We start from the raw sequence: 16041 nt of genomic DNA, 5'->3' as shown, positions 1-16041 counted from the left end.
CACTTTATATGATTAATTTTATGGTACCTGTTGCGGTCCTTTGTTTCAAGTTGCTGTGAGGTTGCTTTGGGTAATAAGGAAAATAAATGTAGATGAATTCTGGCAGGGATCTGAGTCCTGGTAGTAGCTGCTGATCCAGTCCTTACTTTCTGTTTTTTTATCAAAAAAATCATCATTTACACTGATGTGTGTGCAAATGTAAAAGAAGCTATGCATAATACTTTTAGTAAATGGAGAGACCAGAGTCGAAACTCTGGGCTTGTTCTGACCTCTAGATAAGAGCCACCTAGTTGCTTCAAAACCTGGCATGCAACCCACCAGAAAAAATAACTAGTTACACATTATCTCTCTGTTGCAGAAGAATATGCACTGTATTAGACATGCAATATTTAGAAATAGTTTTGCCTCTTCTAAGCTTCATCCAGTCAGTCTGGAAATAGTCCAGAACAAATGGTTACACAGCATAGCTATAGGTTAGCTTGATACTTGAGCATAACAATGAGAGCTGTTCTAGCTGTCTCCTCTGTCCATCCCTTTATAAGCTATGCTAACTCTTCTGTTTGGGAGACTTTATTCCAGCTGTACTGTTATTCTCCACCTGTGTTTGAATGGCATGTCCAGGCAGCTTTGGTTAACCAATAATGTACATGAAAGACAAATGGACACTTTACCTAGGGGCTGAATTCAGCGATATAGACACAAATGTGCATTGGAGAGTTGGGGAAGGGGACTCAAATTCTTTCACTTGTATCTTTTTACAAAGCATTCTAAGAAAAATATTAAAAAAAATAATCCTACAAAAATGTAGTTGTGTTTGCTATTTTAAACAGAGTAAGAAAATTAAATTCAAAATAAGATTTTACTTGAGCAAGCTAGCGTGTCCTGACCCAGGCCTGTGGAAATTTCAACCACCTACCATTTGATGACCTTTGATGACACCTGGGCCGACCTTTTCAGTTCTGTTCAGATACATTCAGTGTCAAAGTGTGCCACGCTGTTTTTCTTATTTGTTACTCCAACTCTTTTTTCCCCTGGCTGCTCTGTATCTGTTGTTAACAATTATTTTGTTTTACCTTGTGGCAGGGGAGCTTGCATTTCTAAACGTTCTCCTTTGAGTAATGGAGACTGGCTTCTTGCAAGGGCAGTTTCTATAAGCTCTTATAGTAAGAGAAAGTATTTAATATAACTTCAGTGCTTAGTTAAGGGAATATAAATACAGCTTGTTTGGCGCTTTTTCTGTTGATGTGAATAAACGAAGGGTAGCTGTCCTTGCAGAGAGCGCTTTGGGAGACATGGATGTTTGCAAGGTGTGGTAGTTGAATGTCCATTGTGTTAGAGCCCTATCACAGGATACAGAGATAAGTCAGATGCTCCAGGTTCATCTCAAGAAGCTCAAGAGCCACCAGTCCAGCCAGGCTCTGGGATATCTTTTGAGTTGCCAAGACCAAGCTGCGGATGAGAATTGTGATCAGAGGAAGAACTGAGCCAGTCCAAAGAATGCAAGTTCAGGAGAATGCAGTTTGAAAGCAGCAAGTGAATTGGGGAAAACGAGAGGGAATCTGAAGTGCAAATTAGTAGCAGTAGGCAGGAGCAAGTGGAAAAGTCACAAGATGCTGCCTGCATTGGAAAGAACATAGAGTAGCAAGTAGCTGTATCTAGGAAATAACATCTGGAAATCCTGCTTCCTGTACAGCATAAAAGCTTTTTCTCTGTATGCATTGACCTGCATTGATGACCCCTACAGGTTCTAAAGCTGTCGTGTGCATTAGGTTCTATTGACAGCCGGAATATCTAACTCTAGATGCGTGCTTTGGCTTTTAACTTATAATAAATCTTAATGATCTCCTCACATTCAGGCTGCAAGTGCATTTAAGTGTATGGATTTGGAAAACTTCACTTAAAACTAAACCTTTACTGATACGTAGTTCACTGACTTAAAAGATAGGTTGCGAGTTTGAGCATCCAAGTCCTCTAGGCACACTAGTTAAAACTCAGCATGGATCTTCAAGTGATGGTTTCAAAAAAAGTAGCACATACGTAGTTCTTCCAGTGTCAGAAAACCCTTCTGTCTTCTGAGCCTCGGAGCTGCTGAGAGGATGAAATATACTGATTTATTTTCCCATTTTTATGTTTGGAGTGATAATTAAGTGACTATGGGTTAAATAGAAAATATATCTGCTTTATTAAGAAGCCTTAATTGAAAACACTCTACTGAAATGACAGGGCAGGCTTTAGTAAGTACAAGTTCATGTCAGTTCTAAAGCCTGTGTTCTTGAGCAACTTTTTGCAGACTAATGAGTAACTGAACACAAGTACACAGACACACAAGTGAAGCAGAAAACAGAAGTAGCAAAGCTGATCATAAACTAGACTTTGCTGAGGTGTATACATGCCTGTGTACACAAAGATCTGCATCACATCAAAAATTTGGGCTGTAATTGGTTGCCCTTTCTCCAAGGCCAGGACATGACATATATGAACTAATGAGAGCTGTTGAGCTCTGCTCCAGACAGCACATATGCTATGTTTTGAGTGTCGGAGAACATATTAATACAAAGAGAACAGTAACAAGAAAGCTTCTTTAACTCTTTGTCTTCTGTCTTTGTAGGTGTGGATGAGGTCACCATCATCAACATCCTGACAAACCGCAGCAATGAGCAGAGGCAGGATATTGCTTTTGCCTATCAGAGGAGAACCAAAAAGGTAGCAAAATATGAAGAAATACCAAGTATTGAATATTTTTCTTGTGGACAGTTAGATTTTTCAGGGCTTGCATGTTTTACAGTTAACTGGGTGTGAATTGGAGATAAGTATTACTTGGTTTATCTTTTCACTGAAATTAAAGATGCATTTACTTTGTCCATGCTGTCACAGTTTAGGACTGGTGGGACTTCCAAATTTGTTGAGTATGCATAACTGGGACTGAAATCTGTTGGAGATGGTGGTTTCCTAGCACCTCCAGAAATCACGATGGGCGACATATCAGCCAGCCAGCCACAGGATTTCCTGGTGAAATATGCTAAACAATAGTGAAAAGTCATTGACGTGAAATGCCTCAGTTTGAAGGAAAAGATGAAAGGGAGGTGCTTTAGGGGATTGATTTTTTTAATTTTTTTTTTAAGACAACTCAGCATAAGGAAAGTATTCTGTTTTTGATTACAGAGCTAGCTTAAATGAGAAAAGACTGCAGTCAGTTGTGCTACAAACGCTGCAGATGTGGAACGAAGTGATAGGATGAGTTGAACTGTCACTAGATATTATCCTGTCAGAAATACCTTAGGTACTGATCTATTGATGGAGAGAAATCTGTAAAATGTGTGCAGAATTCTGCATAATGAGTCTTGCTATCTGGAAGGCAAGAGTTGTTCTCTTGACTTCTGAAGTTTTGAGAATCTTACCATAATTGAAGTTTTATGCCCACAAAAAAGAGGAAACTTGTATAGAGTTAGGATTATGATGAATGTATCTCTTTCAGGTTTGCCAGACCCCAAATGGTAGTCCTCCAATAGCAGCCCAGAATGCTCATCTGAAACCAAATGTAAATCTAGAGTTAAATTTTGGAAATTCACCAACATTTATGCATGGCTGATATAGGCACGTGCAGAAGCACGCACAAGTTGGACGCATGCATGTGTGCACACGTCTGCACCCTGGTGGTCACACTCTGTGGGCAGTGGGAGAATCGTGCATATAAGTGGACCCTAGTAGTGAAATGTGTCACTTAAAGCTTTGTTAAATGTTTTGCATGACCACAAAAATGCACAATCAAGAAAACCTGCAACTTTTTTCATCTGTTTCTCTCTCACCTTTTTTCCTTGCTGCGACCCAAGAGCAAACTGAATTTATCAAGTTTAACAAGTGCCAAAGAATAAAACAGTCTGTAGAAACAATGGAAATTTGCAGTAGAAACCACTCGGTGAAATAAACAAGTGAATGGCAAGAGAGGAGGAAGTGGGCTATGAAAAGACATGTAGGTATATCTTCTAGGGACAGCATCTCATGATTTTCTTTGGCAACGGGTCGTGCAGATTTCTTTGGCGATGTGTTGTATTGTACTAAGCTGCTCGTTTTGTGAGTTGCAGGATTTCTCAATAGATCATTATAATTTTAGAAAGTCACAGATCTACCTCTATTTTCATTCCTTTGAGTTGAGCTGTGTCTAATGGAAACTATTGGTAATGTTGAGGAACGGTGTTTGATCTATGCAGTCTTTCCCCATCACCAGTGTTAATGGAGCTACCAGTGAATACTGGGGGTTCTGCACGTGTGTCTTCGTATGCGTCTGGTCAGTCCTAACTGCCGCCAGTAACTTTGAAATGAACTGGTAATATCCAGGTGCTCATTTGGAACACGTAGTAAGACCTTTTCTCTTTGCTATTTATAAATTAATTATATCTGTCAGTTATCTGCTTCCCACTTCTCTCTTGGAGCGCTCCTAGCCATGGCAAAGAATGGCGGAGTGGAAACCCTGCTTTCCTGGCAGGGGGAGAAGACCACCTTTCTCCAGAAGCCTGCTAATATGAGGGCAGGTGCTTGGTTCAGTTTGAGGTGTTTTGTTGCAGTTGTTTTGGTAAATCCTCCTGTAGTGATTTGTATTTCCTTCAGCCTTCACATCAAAGTGCAAAGATTGCAGAAACTTTACTCAGCTAATTGGCATTCATGGCATTGTCCTAAAACTTATTATAGAGGTATGCGGTATCTTTGCTGTTTCAGCTGATGTCTGGAGAACCTGTTTTCACACAAATAAATGATGGAACACTGTATCCAAAATTGAGTTATTGTACTAAAATGTTCCTTAGACTAAAGCAGCTAGATGCCCAAAACCCCCGTTCGCTATCTTGGTCAATCCACGCAGTAAGTGCGTGCCGTATTAGCATATATTAGTGCCCTGGATTAAATGGGTGACTCTGGAAAGGAACTAAGTGCCTTGGCTCTTTACCTCTCTGGTACAAACTTCTCTGCAGTTTTGCTGAGGTCACTTTCTCTACCCCCTTTTCCCCTGCCCCTCCAGCTCACAAACTGTTAGTGTAGAAACCAGCAATTGAAATGCAGCACTTCTGAATGCTACAGACTTAACTTCAGCTTAGGGAATACATTGATCTGTGTGAGCCCCAGACTTGATCCCAGGGATTTCAACTTTGTAACTACACTACAATGAAGCTGATAATTAGCATTATTCAAGTTGCATCTGAAACCCCTAGAAGAAGACATGCCTCTGACTTTATTTGCTACAGATTTGCATGCATCCTGTGAAGTGAACATACCTGACTGTTTCTTTCTCTAGGATTGACTGACAATTAACAATTGAGACTTTGGCTACACTCTTCTGATAGTTTCCGTGAAGGCAGGGATAATTTTTCTGTGCTCAGGGATGATTTTTTCTCTTCAGCTAGCTGTTTGGGAACTGGGCCTGTACAGTGGAATAACTCTGCAGTCAATTTTCCGATGTCTCAGCTAGTAAAGGGCTGGGATAATAGGAAAAACACAAATAATACAGTGCTACTGGGAAAACTATGGGAGTATGATGGAGAAGCACTGACCGCAGGGAGTTAAACTCAGATCCATCTGTGCTTATTAGCTCCAACAAAGTGGCGGTGCTTCAAGACTGGAGCGGAGCTGCTCAGATGTGTCTGCACCATGCTTCCCAGCACTTTGTCAGCCACCAGTGGCTTTCTTCTTATTTTCAAAGGATGAGAAAAAACTCCTTTGGCCTAATTTCTTTCTTAGGCTTTCACAAAAGAAAAGCTCTTTATGTTCTGTTTCCTTGTCAATTGTGTAAGAAACACTGTTGCAGGCTGGGAGAATTAAAGCACTACAGGCTAAATTCTCTGGAGATCAGAAGTGAGCTTTAATTTTTTTCTTCCATCATCCCTCCTTTTTTACAGGAACTTTCTGCAGCGCTCAAGTCTGCTCTATCAGGTCATTTGGAGGCAGTGATCTTGGGCTTGCTGAAGACACCAGCACAGTATGATGCCTCTGAATTGAAAGCTGCCATGAAGGTAAATGAGCTTTGAAATTTAAGTATGTTAGTCTGATGTCGCTGTCTCAAGAATGAGTATGGACTTCATATTCAAGGCCACAGTTTTCAAACATGTCCACTGATTATTTTAATTTTTTTAGTACTACAGCTGCAAGGCATCCAAAATGAGAGAAATTCTGGAACCACGTGATTTTTAAAATGTTAATTAAACCCTCTCTTTAAGGAAAAAAATAATTTTCATCAGGTCAGGAATAACTGATAGGCTGCTCTGGCTGGTTGCTGCTTTGCTGACTTCTCTTAAAAACAATATACAGGTTCATAGTACAAAAAACCATTAAGAAAGCAGCTGTTAGCTGGAGCCATTAAATACTCTGCTAGCATTTATAGGCTTAAACAGTAGTTTCCAGTTACTGGGTCATATCACTGATCTTGAAAGAAAATCCTGTACCAGACCTGCCTCTGTGTAGAACACAAGGAGGAGAAGGATGGGGCATCAAAAGCAGTCTTTGGAGAAACAGCACAGCAGTGAGTCACTGTGTTCAGTCCCTTCCAATCACAGGCAAGCGTGAAATAGATTGCTAGTTTAGAAATATCCACTCTGCAGGCCGCTGAAACAAGACTTTGAGAGGTGCTCATGACAGTGCATTCACCTTTCTAAGCAAACTAAGGTTTGGGAATTTGTATTTATAATCATCACTTAAATTCTGAATGTTCTTGATCAGGTTAATTTTTTTAAAAATAAAAACAAGTATTAAAATGTCTGTTGAAATTCAGAACAAGACAAAAAACCAATTAATTAATTTCTCCAGACTATGAAAAAGGAGTTAAAGAACAAACAGGCAAACAAAACCACCCCCTCCACCCCCCCGTCCCCCCCTCCCCCCCAAAAAAAACTGGACCTCAAATCCCCAAACTCAAAAAAACAACCCAGTATGGAGATGGTAACTCTAATTATGGGCCAAATCCCTTCTTTGAGTAATCAGATGCTGCCCTCTTCTGGTTTAAGTAGAGGCTATCCATAATTTACTGTGAATCAGATGAGTTTGGTTTGGGTTTTTTGGGGGTTTTTTTAAGGTCTTACATCTGATATGTTAAAAGTAGGATGACCATATACTTATATAGCATTTATGCTGTATTTACAGCCCAAAGACCAAGCCATTACCTCAGAGTAGTCACAAATGTGGAATATTCTATTCTCTCCATAGGTCAGCTATTCCCAACTCTCAAGCACCTAGTCTAATGTTCTTAATTTGCCTGAGCTTAAGTTTGACTTGATACATAGAGCATAATAAGCTATGACACGGGAATCAAAGTTGGGTAAAGCAAAGTTATCACTGAGGAATTAATTATTTTTCTGGTACACATTCTTACAAAATACTTAAAAAATATTTAGAAAATCTTAAGTTTTGTTAGCCTTCATTTCTTCTCCAGATACCTATTAGAACCACTCTGTGGAAAGCTTTCCTAATTCTCTTAGCTGTGAGCCGTTTTTATAAAATTGCTTGGCTTTAGTCCTCTCTCTCTTTTTTCCTTCAATAGAGACATTTTTTCCAAGAGGGTAGTTTTCCACATAATTACATCCATTTTCCACATGTGAAAGACTGCAGCATGAGAAGTTTTCCCAAGATGTTACCTGGCAGACTCCTCTTGGAGTCCTGTGGAAACCATGGCCATTTTTGCCACATACAAAATGACATTCTGTTACAGATAGGATGCTGTTTGTTAAGGCCAACAGGATGCGTAAGAGTGTTTTTTCTGTCTGCTGGTGATGCTGGAAGATGAGGGTAATGAGATTAGCGTGAACATGGTTCATTGGTAGGTAAGAAACAAAACAGAATGAAAAAATCACCAGTGGAGTCTATTTTTTTAGAAGTTTCTTTTCAAAATATTGAGGCATCTGGCTGCCGGATGGCTTTACCAACTAGTAACCCAGACATCCTTAGTGGTCACTGGAGAGAGAAGCATCTTCAGCTCATCCAAGTTAGTCTTCTGTTCTGAGCCCGTCTTTCTCCAGGAGCAAGAATATGGCAGTGTTGTTAGCAATTTTTTAATTTTTTTTTTTTAATTTGGCTGTTTATCTATGTAAAATAATTGAACAAGGTTTAGAACACATTGGTCAAGCCACATTATTTTGGAGTATCTGAGTTACTATGGGGTTTAATCAATAGCTGATATGTTTTGATGTGGTTTGTAATTTTGTTATAGTGCTAATACCTATACTACTTATTAAACGGTAATAACGCAGCTTGGTTCAAAGCACTGATTATTCATTGACCTTGATCACAAAAGTGGCTTTGAAATTTTATGTAAGACCTCTCAGTAGTATTTGGCAACTAAAAATCTTCCATCTGGGGTTTCTCAGGCACAGTTAGCAAAAAATATCCCTGAATGGTTGTGAAACTGTTAGAGTGGGAGAAAGGAGATGCCTGTAAAATATTTTTTAAACCATTCAAGCATGCCTGTTCATCTCTAGCACCTAACTGAATCATGTATGTGTTGCAGGGTCTGGGAACTGATGAAGACACACTCATTGAAATCATCTGCTCACGAACAAATCAGGAGCTTAGTGAAATTAACAGAGTCTACAGGGAAAGTAAGTTTACTTTGAAAGTTTCAATGTACTATGTTTTTACACTAAGTTACTTGGATAAGTTCCCCTCAGTGTGAATTTGATTATTAGAGTTGCTTACACAACATCGGCTTTGATTCTCTGGCAGTTGGACATAAGATACTATTTTGTACTGGTGTCCTGGATATTTGTGTGTATTTATATAGCTTCATCTTGTTGCTTGGTAGCAAACAAATTGGAGAATGTTTACTACTCATATAAGTTGTGTCTAAATTAGGTTTTTTGTAAGCTACATGCATTCTGTGCATAGTGACAGAATTAATGACGTTAGATTTATGGATTCTAGAATCAATTATGTAATAAGTAGGTGAATCTGAAATCTACTGAAGCACGCTTGTAAACTTATTCGGTAGACCTGCCAGAAAAGACATGAAATAAAACTTCATAAAAGCATATATTCTGTTTTTCAACTTTTCTAAAGCATGTTATCTGATTGAAGCTGTAATTCTTAGTTGATTTATAAGTAGATGTAAGAGTGATCTAAGATCCATCCTCAAAAAATATTACTTTTCCTTTAATATTCCTTACATTTTTATATTGGCCATTCTGGTTGGGTTTATCGCAATTCAGTAGTGCAGCTGTCTAGTGCCTGTTTGTTTCCCTGAGCTTCAGAGTTGAGCTTCAGCATAAATAGACTGAAATGTAGAAAATTGCTGTGTGCTAATGCTTAATAGTTGTCAAGCAATTCTGGTAAGGTGCTGGCTAAGTCAAAAAGGACAAGCAAAACCAATGTAGTCTTAATGGCCAGTATTGAAAAAAATAGTACGTATCAGCAAAGAGAATGTTGCTGCTGTAGATTAGGTTGCTGCTGAAAAGAAGGGAGAATGTGATTTTGTAGCAATATGGAGTATGACCAGTTGGAAAGCAATGAAAATGTTTAGATACCAGACCAGAATCACACACAGCATTCCTTTGATTTATCATAACAGCTTTTGTCTTTTGCGTTATATAAAACTTGTAATTGCAGTTGTCCAGTCATAAATCCACGAGTGGAGAAAGCCTAAAAGCTGTGTTTATCAAACAAGCAAACATTCATTGGTAGCTAAGAATGATCTAACAGGATATTGAGCTTAAAACAATATTCCCTTCCTTTTAACAGTCTCGGGTTTTCCTGTTACCTTTCCATGACAGACTTTGATTGCATGGGAACTCCCATGACTAGCTGGTAGCAATGTTGTTTTTGTTGTATGCAAGCATGCATTTGTTTCGTCTTCCACATGTGACTTAGATTGTAGCTGTTTGTTTATGTGCATAAAACACAGTAATTAGCAGCTGTTCTTGTAAAGGAGTATTTGTAGGACACCATTTACTTGAAAAGAATTTTTTGTTTTCTAGTGTACAAGACAGAACTGGAAAAGGACATTATATCAGACACATCTGGTGACTTCCGCAAGCTAATGGTTGCCCTGGCCAAGGTAGGTCTGTTCGTATTTTTCCACTTTTCCTTATGTGCCTGCCCTTTGGTAACTGACTGATGGCTGCCAGTAAAACAATTGGATTTCTGATTCACTTTTAAATTTCCTTGTATTTTCACTGTCTTTTTGGGGAAAAAAAATTCAAATGTTGAAGGGCAAAATACTTTGACAGAAATGCAGCATTCATAACAGCAGCTTCATAATGGGGATGGAGCATACTGTTACTCATTTAGCAAATTCAGAGTAAAAAAATCAAAGAGAAAAGAATATGCATATAGCAAACTGCTTACTGTCTGTTAAACCTCTTCTAAATACTGCTATCCTTGTTTGAAGGGCAAAAGGTGTGAAGATACCTCTGTGGTTGATTATGAGCTGATTGACCAGGATGCTAGGGTAAGTGCTGGTAGTGACTGTTAAATGTCTTAAGTTGATCAAGCTTTTGGGGATACTGAAAGTACAAATACTTTGGGAGCGAGAAGCATTTATGATAAAGTAGGTGTGTGTATTTCAGATTGTCTTGCACAGTCACGTTTGCATCCTGTCAAGGTATCTGCCGCTGGCAATCCTGATCCCTTCAGTTATCAGTTTTCACAGGCTACTTACCCGCTAGTACCTATACAGAAGCTCTTTGGTATTTCCCTTGGGCATATCGAGAAAGAGACTTTAACGAAAGGAAACACATCCATTGCGAAGAAGTAATTGTGTAAGATTGAGAAAAGTATCATTGAACTTAGTGGCTGCTAATGCTTGTTTATTACAACTGTATCTGTCAAGAGCAGTTCTGCTGAGGTAAACAGAGCTAAATACAGAGTAAATCCTGTAGATAGAGGAAATACAAAGTAATTAGTCTTAGTTTCAGATTAGATCCATAGATCTTGTCCTGGTGGTTTGCCTAACCATGTGTCCTTTTGTGTTTCTCCCACTGACACAGTTCCAGTAGTGCTTGTTTTCCAGTAAGGGAACTGTATACATTTGCAATGTCTTTTTGTATGACTCCTGATTTTCATGATTTTGCTTTTCATTCTAACCCCAGGAGCTCTATGATGCTGGCGTGAAGAGAAAGGGAACTGATGTTCCCAAGTGGATCAACATTATGACTGAAAGAAGTGTCCCCCACCTGCAGAAAGGTACTATTCAAGAGACAGATTTATTTTTTTCCTGTAAGAGAAAATTATACCGAAGTGGTAACTATTTTGTTCCAAATATGATTGAAATGAGTGTGAAAAGCACTCATAAAACATAGGAGATCTCATAAATCTTAATTCATGTCCAAGCTGTTAATTTTTTTTTTTTAAATATAGTTATTTCTGTGGATGTGTTAATCTCAGTTTGAATGTGTGTAGAGCTCTTTTTTACACAGGTGTAACAATGCTCAACTGTATGTCACGTACACTGAGAACAAAAATGTTACAAATCTAGAAAACATGGATGCAGGAGACCTTGAGAAGTCCTTTAGCTTTTCCCTCTGTCCTAGGGTAGCTTCACTGTATCATGTGTTAAAATCTGACAGTGAAGACTCTCAAAAGCAGCTCTGATACTGCTGTAAGAAGCATGTGGGAAAGCCATTTGAAGACTTTACTTTTCAGGGCCTAAAGCACTGTTGTTTCAAAAAATACTAGTACAGGATTAAAATAGTGTTTTACCAGATTATGGAGGTGTTCGAGGAAAACAAAAAGGCCATAGCACGGGAACTTTACTGTCAGCTGACAAACTTAGGCTGTACTTAAGATAAAGTTCTCAGAAGGACTTGGACAGGTATTTTTTAACCATGTGTCTCTGCATTGCTGTTCCTATGTTTTTGATTTGGCTGGTTACTTTTGCCAGTTCTTGGTCTGGTTTTGATTTCACCTGTTTTCTTTCTTGTGATAGTGTTTGACAGGTACAAGAGCTACAGCCCATATGATATGTTGGAGAGCATCAGGAAGGAGGTTAAGGGAGATTTGGAGAATGCCTTTCTTAATCTTGGTGAGTTACCCTGAAGTAAAGACTCTCTTTAGATAGGATCTTTTCAGTGCTCTTGCAGTGTATCGTGATAAGGATAGGGCCCAGCTTCCACTGTGTTGCTGGACGAGAAATAAACTGGACGTGCTGGCATTATTGGATCCACTAGTGTATTTTAGGATATTACAAGTATTGAGAAGTAGCATATTTTTGCCCTCTGCAAAATATAAACCTTGCTTTCCAGATGAAAACAAAAACGCATGTGTTTTGTGATTTGTTGTTAGTTCCACTTCTGTTTGATACAGAGGCTTAATATTTGTTTCCCCAAACAAACAAAAAGGTTGGAACTATAGCTGAACACATTTAAGTATTCAATATAGACATAGGCTGGAGAGAGAACAATGTGAGAGGAGAAGACGAGCAGTGGAGGATGCTAGAGGCTAATAAAAGAGCTGATTTGGCACTGAATTCTCTGAAATGGGGAGGCAGGGTGTAAGGCTGGTACTACGGCATGAGATGAAGATGACAAGGATGTTGCCAAGTTTAAGAGGACTTTAAGAGGAAAATCTATTTCAGACTAAGGGTGAACCGAGAGCTTTGTAATGCAAATGGAGAATAAACAGAGCTCATCCTTGAAAGGGAGGCGTCTCATGGATTAACATACAATTGAGTGTTTTCAGAAAAGAGGTTGCTTATAGAAGTGGAAGAATGAATTGTGGTGTGTGTGTGGAGGAGGGCTAGCGTTCTGAAATGATACTAGTGATGGACGGAAATACTTTCTCAGATTGTAAGCATTTGTGGTTCAATCACAAGCTTAGCCAAACAACTTCGAAGTAACAACTCAGGTAAAAATAATTTTTGTATGTCCCCTTTTGTAGAAAATTTTGCTGAAAACCTTATTTTGACTACTTATCATGAATTTAAAAAGAGCTCAAAGATTCTGTGTTCTGCTATTCCGTGTATGGCCAGGATGTCTAACTATTCTTCTCTCTCTCTCTTCAGTCCAGTGCATTCAGAACAAACAGCTGTATTTTGCGGACAGACTGTATGATTCCATGAAGGTAGGGATGACTGTTCTTCCCTTCTACTTATTTTTTTCTTGCCATTGTTTCACCAAATTTTGATTCCTTAAGCCCTTTCATTCATATGATGTGTGACTGGCATGTGAATAAATTAACAACGACTTAGTATTGTTCAAAAGCATACTTTAACAGTTACGAGCCTAGACCATCTATTCAGATGTGTCTGGTATAGGGAAATATAGGGAAGGGTCTCATGATAATGATCTGTATTAGATCAGATGACTATAATTAGCAGTTAGACACATCTTTTGCAGGTAACCAGGGGCTGATAGCAGAAAAATCTGTTTATTGAAGTGCCAAAATAAGACACTAAATTTGCCTCAGAACATTTTCTAAAGAAAAGGGATGAAAGAGAAACGCCTGGTGACAGGCATTAGGCAATACCAGGAAGACCTCCTGGTGAACCAGAACTGCTGCTTACAGACTAAGTAGCTAGATTTGTGACTGGAAGTTGGTCAAACACTGCTGATGAGAAAGGTATGTTCATCCTTAAATTCCTGGATCATAATAATGACCTTAGTTAGAAGATTTAATTCATTGCAACTGAGATGTAGCAATAAAAGATGCCGGTTTGCTGCTAAAAGATAGTTTGCTGTATTACCGTTAGGTGCAGTGGCCTTCTACACATTTCAGCTATTACAGTTCTAAATGTGTATCTGCTTGTAGGGCAAGGGAACCCGCGACAAGGTTCTGATCAGGATTATGGTCTCCCGCTGCGAGGTTGACATGCTGAAAATTAAGAGTGAATTCAAGAGGAAATATGGAAAATCTCTCTATTATTTCATCCAGGTAAGTTTTTCAGCTTTCGTTTTATATCAGTTGTACGGACCTTTGCAGCAGTCCTCATTGGATTAATCATACCATTAGAATTCATGGGAGGTGTTTTAGAGGCTGCAGTGAGAATAATACGTTACTATCCATGCACTATCGAAAAACCCACCTTTAACTTTACAGTCTACTGCTGGTACAACTCCTGGCAGCCACTTGAGGGTATACGTAGGCTTTGTGCAATCAGCTGATGTGTTATGAAGGAAAATTCTGTTCACCTGTCCCTGTCCTCAGACCAAAAGAAAAGGCAGAATTGCTCTGTGATTACTGAATGAAAATAGAGCATCTGAATTGCTGCTCCCTTTCATTTCAGTGCCCAAGGAGCAGGCTTTTTAGCTAGAGTGATTTTTGTCCGTTGCTGATTGGGCAGGAGCTATAGGTGCTAGGTTTTATTTAACTGCAGGCATAGGTAAAGAGCTTGTGCATCTGTTTAAAAACTAGTCTTCTACCCACCCTCACAACAGCTTATGATACATTCTTCCTTGTGTAGATGAAGTTGAGTCAAAATCTTAAGCCAGAATCTTTTCCTGAAGATGTCAATTTTAGATTATAAGCAAATTTTCAAAATAGTTAACTTGATGTATGATTTTTGCAGTGATCAGTGAGAAGGAACAGAATCGAGTCCTTCAGCTTTCGTTTGTGGCCGTGCATTTGTATTGCAAGAATGATAAATAATTTCAGTTCACACATAAGTAAGACTCAGTATAGACAGTCTCCTCCAGGCTGACAAGGCTTCCACTGCGAAACATAGTCTGTCCCACAGGTTTAGAATATAATGCATATACTTTCATATTTGTTGACTGTTTCCTCTTATGTATTTTGTATTTTTCTTCCCTTGCTTTACAGCAAGACACAAAAGGGGATTACCAGAGGGCGCTGCTGAACCTGTGTGGTGGAGAGGACTGAAAACTGTGATGGAAGAAACCCAAATCCAGAGACATGCCTTTTTTGCTCTTCATTTTACTGTAATCCTAGAAAAAATTGACTTGCCTAGCTAACCTTGACTTGCCTTTATATCTGCAAGACCACTGATGTAGTATGCTTTCCGGTGCTGTGTGCATTTCTCAGCAGCAGTGCTCTGCTTGGCTCTGCCAAAGGTCCTAACAGCGTATAGCCAGAGAAACTAACCTTCCAAAGATAAACGAGGTTACAAGTGCTTGTGAAAGACTCTGCCGCTCTGTGCGATGTTTCTAATAAAACATAAATAAAACTGAAGTTTTACTTTAAGAAGACGGGTCTCTTTCAGACCTTTAATTTGAAAACTGTGTGAACAATTGATACGTATTTAGCCTTCACTGTCCATTTTCTGTGTTTTTTTCCTCCCAGGGTTCACTACTTGTGGCTGAAACCTTGCCTTCCTCCCTCGAAGCTCCTCCCGTTTAGTGATTCAGTTTCTCAGCAGAAGCAAAACCATTCTTTTTTTTTTTTTTCCTTTTTTCCCCCCAAATAAGCGTCACGAAAACCCGAGCCCCACCTTTCTCTGCCTGCGTGCAAGGGGCAAACACTTTTGAATCCCTCTTAAACATTTGTACATTTTCTGTGCCTGTGTGCGAGGGGCAAATAGTTTTGAATCCCTCTTAAACATTTAAAACAGCCCGTTTGCAACGTAAGCGTTTCCTCCAGGAGGCCCGGCGCTATGGCAGGCTGCGTAGCTGCGTCAGGCCAGGCCGGGAAGCAAGAAGGAACGAACTGCGCTGCTGCTTATTTTAGGGAGGCGGGAGTTTCCCGCCTTTCTTCCCGCCCTCCCCGCCCCCCTGAGAGCAGGTGTGGGTGCGGAGGCAGGGGCTATCTGTGCTCCCTGCCTGGCCAGCAGGGGCCAGACCCAGAGGCAGGGCGGGCGGGGCCGGGGCGTCCCCAGCCGCGGCCCTCGGAGCGGCGCCGGGGCTGCGGTGCCCTGCGGAAGGCGCTGGCGGACCGCCGCGCCGCTTCAGTCGGCCTCCGCGCGTCCTGGGGACGGGGCGGGCTCGCGTCCAGCTGAGGGACTTCGGACCGTCCGCAGCACAGCGGAGAGCCGTCAAGGGGGGTTGCAGGCGCTCGCCGTGCCCCTGCAGTTGAGCTGGGCGCTCGGGGCTCCTGTTTCCCTCGTGTGGTGACAGCTATTTCAGTCTTCAGTTGTAGCCACGGTGAAGTAAGCTCACCCGGTAGAATGCACTTTTCTTGCCTTAC

General features: G+C 40.1%; 1 protein-coding gene across 1 annotated transcript in view; it reads left to right on the top strand.

Moving 5' to 3' along the window:
- Positions 1–15105, top strand: part of ANXA2 (annexin A2) — a 31268-nt gene extending 16163 nt beyond the window's left edge. Inside the window, exons 4-13 of the mRNA XM_076348368.1 lie at positions 2609–2703; positions 5886–5999; positions 8483–8573; positions 9945–10024; positions 10358–10417; positions 11058–11151; positions 11894–11989; positions 12968–13026; positions 13714–13836; positions 14722–15105. Coding sequence (XP_076204483.1) covers positions 2609–2703; positions 5886–5999; positions 8483–8573; positions 9945–10024; positions 10358–10417; positions 11058–11151; positions 11894–11989; positions 12968–13026; positions 13714–13836; positions 14722–14781 — 872 coding nt within the window. The 3' untranslated portion in view covers positions 14782–15105. The remainder of the gene's footprint in view (positions 1–2608; positions 2704–5885; positions 6000–8482; positions 8574–9944; positions 10025–10357; positions 10418–11057; positions 11152–11893; positions 11990–12967; positions 13027–13713; positions 13837–14721) is intronic.
- Positions 15106–16041: the final 936 nt, after the last annotated feature.

Source organism: Aptenodytes patagonicus, chromosome 10 (assembly GCF_965638725.1).
Source record: "Aptenodytes patagonicus chromosome 10, bAptPat1.pri.cur, whole genome shotgun sequence".
NCBI classification, from domain to species: Eukaryota; Metazoa; Chordata; class Aves; order Sphenisciformes; family Spheniscidae; genus Aptenodytes; species Aptenodytes patagonicus.
Note: the sequence above shows the minus strand (reverse complement) of the source record. Positions and strands in the feature narration are given on the sequence as shown.